General features: G+C 40.9%; 1 protein-coding gene across 1 annotated transcript in view; it reads left to right on the top strand.

Annotated features, from left to right (window-relative positions):
- Positions 1-2,500, top strand: part of rps6ka3b (ribosomal protein S6 kinase, polypeptide 3b) — an 84,486-nt gene that overhangs the window by 81,419 nt on the left and 567 nt on the right. The window contains exons 19-21 of the mRNA XM_079260094.1: positions 1-23; positions 355-472; positions 1,183-1,323. The exon at positions 1-23 is cut by the window's left edge and continues 54 nt beyond it. Coding sequence (XP_079116220.1) covers positions 1-23; positions 355-472; positions 1,183-1,323 — 282 coding nt within the window. The remainder of the gene's footprint in view (positions 24-354; positions 473-1,182; positions 1,324-2,500) is intronic.

The following is a 2,500-nucleotide window of genomic DNA, read 5'->3' as shown; positions in this document are numbered from 1 at the left end:
CTGCTCTACACGATGCTAACAGGGTAAGTTTAACTTAGCGGCCCAGCATGAGAGCATCTCTCTTCATCTCCATGAAAAAAATGAATGTAGCACATATTTATTTGGATTTCCTGGTCGGATCTGGTGCCTGCAGATCATTGATGCTGACATTTCTTTGGCTAAAATGAACTAAAACCCTCCAGATTTTCTTTAAGGGTCACTGTCTCTCACTGTTTTGTGTGAAAACTACAACTCGGTAAATAATTATTTAATAACTGCAAGTCGAGCGAAGGTGTATTTAGAAGTAAAGGATCCTGAGAAAAACAAAAAACAAATTTTTGCTTGGTTCTGTATCTGTGTGTCGTCTGTCTGCAGCTTCACTCCATTCGCTAACGGTCCAGAGGACACACCGGAGGAGATTCTGGCTCGCATCGGCAGCGGGAAGTTCTCTCTCAGCGGAGGATACTGGAACTCTGTCTCTACCGAAGCAAAGGTAGAAAACCTCCGAGCAACCTCGATGTGAACGTGCACAGAAAAAACTTTCTTTTGTTTTTATGGAAAAATTAGTTAGACATAATATTGAAAATACAATACAGTCATCTTTTTTAATATGTAACTCCCAGGAACAAAGCCACCCTGTTGCACCACGAAAAACAAAAATGACAAAAACAATAATAATTTACAGATTAAGTCATGTTAGATAAGTGAGGGATCCACCTTTTTAATCTGACCCACAATAGGTTGCCAGATATTGAAGAACTTATTAACGCAGCCTCTTAGAGAGCACCTCATTTTCTCCAGTGTTAAATGACAGAAAAGATCAACAAACCATCATTTAAAAGATGGAGGATGTTTTTCCTTCCACATAAGCAGTTCAAGCCTGCGAGTAATAAGTGTAGTAAAGGCAATTACTACTTTATATTTATGACTGCTGAAAATTTGTGATGCAATGCCGAATCTGGGCTACAATAATAATCCCAAATGCATCGGATAGAAATTTGAACATGGACTGCCATAATTGTGCCAGTTTTGAACAGGACCAAAACATATGAGATGGTGTTGCAGGTTTAATTTCACAACGATCACAGTTAGGATCCAAATCTGGTTTAATGTGTTCAGACAGACGGATCCATGATTTCTGTAGAGTTAGATGTTAAACAGTCACTAGAAAGCAACGTTGACCTGTGGCCTCTGGACTTTCAGGATCTGGTGTCGAAGATGCTCCATGTGGACCCCCACCAGCGGTTGACTGCTGGTCAGGTCCTCAGACACCCCTGGGTGACGCACAGAGACCAGCTGCCTAAATATACCCTCAACAGACATGACGCACCACACCTGGTCAAGGTACATCCACCATGTAGAACGGCTATAAATCCTTCCTTCTGCTTAGATATCAACCACGTTTACAGAAAATACACTGAATGTTGGAGCAGTAACTAAGGCTGTGGCCATATGCTTTTGTACCGATACGATTCCAATTTTTTGGGTGCCGATTTGATTTACATTGCGATTCTCTCAATTCTACGATATTATTCATTTTTGTAGATTAAAAACAAAATAAATGTATAAAAAATTTTTTTTGCTCGTCATTTTCCTTGATTTCAATCAGGAAGAAACAACACAGTAGCCAGACCATCATTTTGCTGCTATAACGCCCAAGAAGACAAGTAAAAAGATCAATAAAAACAATAAAAATGACAAAACTTTTATGATGGATTATTTTTATTTATTTGGAAAAAAAATAGATTTCTTTTAACAAAAAAAAAAAATCAATTTAAAAATTGTGAAGCAAAAAAAATCCAGATTTTCAATTTTTCATTTCAATTTTCCCACCTCTAGTAGTAACTGGAAGTCCAGTCACTGCTGCGCCTGAGGCCACTGGACCCACTAAAACTTGTTCCATCCTCTACCAGAACAAGAACTCAGTTCTTGTTCTCAGTTCTTGTTCAAGAACAAGAAAAAACATCTTTTTCGTCAGGTCCTTCCATCCTCCAGGAGAAGCAGGTCTGCAGCGGGGAGGGGTCACTGCGGGGGGAGATGTCTGCTTTTATGTGCAATGAACCCGGTTGTTACCTCCACCAGGTTATGTGTTTCCCGGCGTCTTTGTGCTCAAGATAACGCAAAAGGTTACGGACGAAAGAGTTGTTGGAAATGTGAAAATTAAGAACTGATTAAATTCTGGAGGTGATCCGGATCACCGTTTGGATCCAGGAATGTTTTAAAAGGTTTCTTTAACATTGTGCTTGGTGGAGGTTTCCGCTCTCCGAGTGTTTTTCTAGTTTCATATTTAACGAGAAACTTCGTCCGCGGCAGGGCGGGTCGTGTACGCGGCAGGGCGGGTCGTGTACGCGGCAGGGTGGGTCGTGCACGCGGCTGGGTCCGAGTGTTTTAACGCCACATGTAAAAATGTTCCTACTTTCTCACCACCTCAATTTTATCAAAACAATCCGTTTTACCTGCAACAGCAAACACACGGAAGCAGCAATTCCGCTTCATGCTTTTCCGTGTTAACCACGCCCAC

The sequence above is a fragment of the Telmatherina bonti genome (assembly GCF_933228915.1).
Source record: "Telmatherina bonti genome assembly, chromosome: 20".
In the NCBI taxonomy this organism is placed as follows: Eukaryota; Metazoa; Chordata; class Actinopteri; order Atheriniformes; family Telmatherinidae; genus Telmatherina; species Telmatherina bonti.
This window is presented reverse-complemented; position numbering and strand designations above follow the sequence as displayed.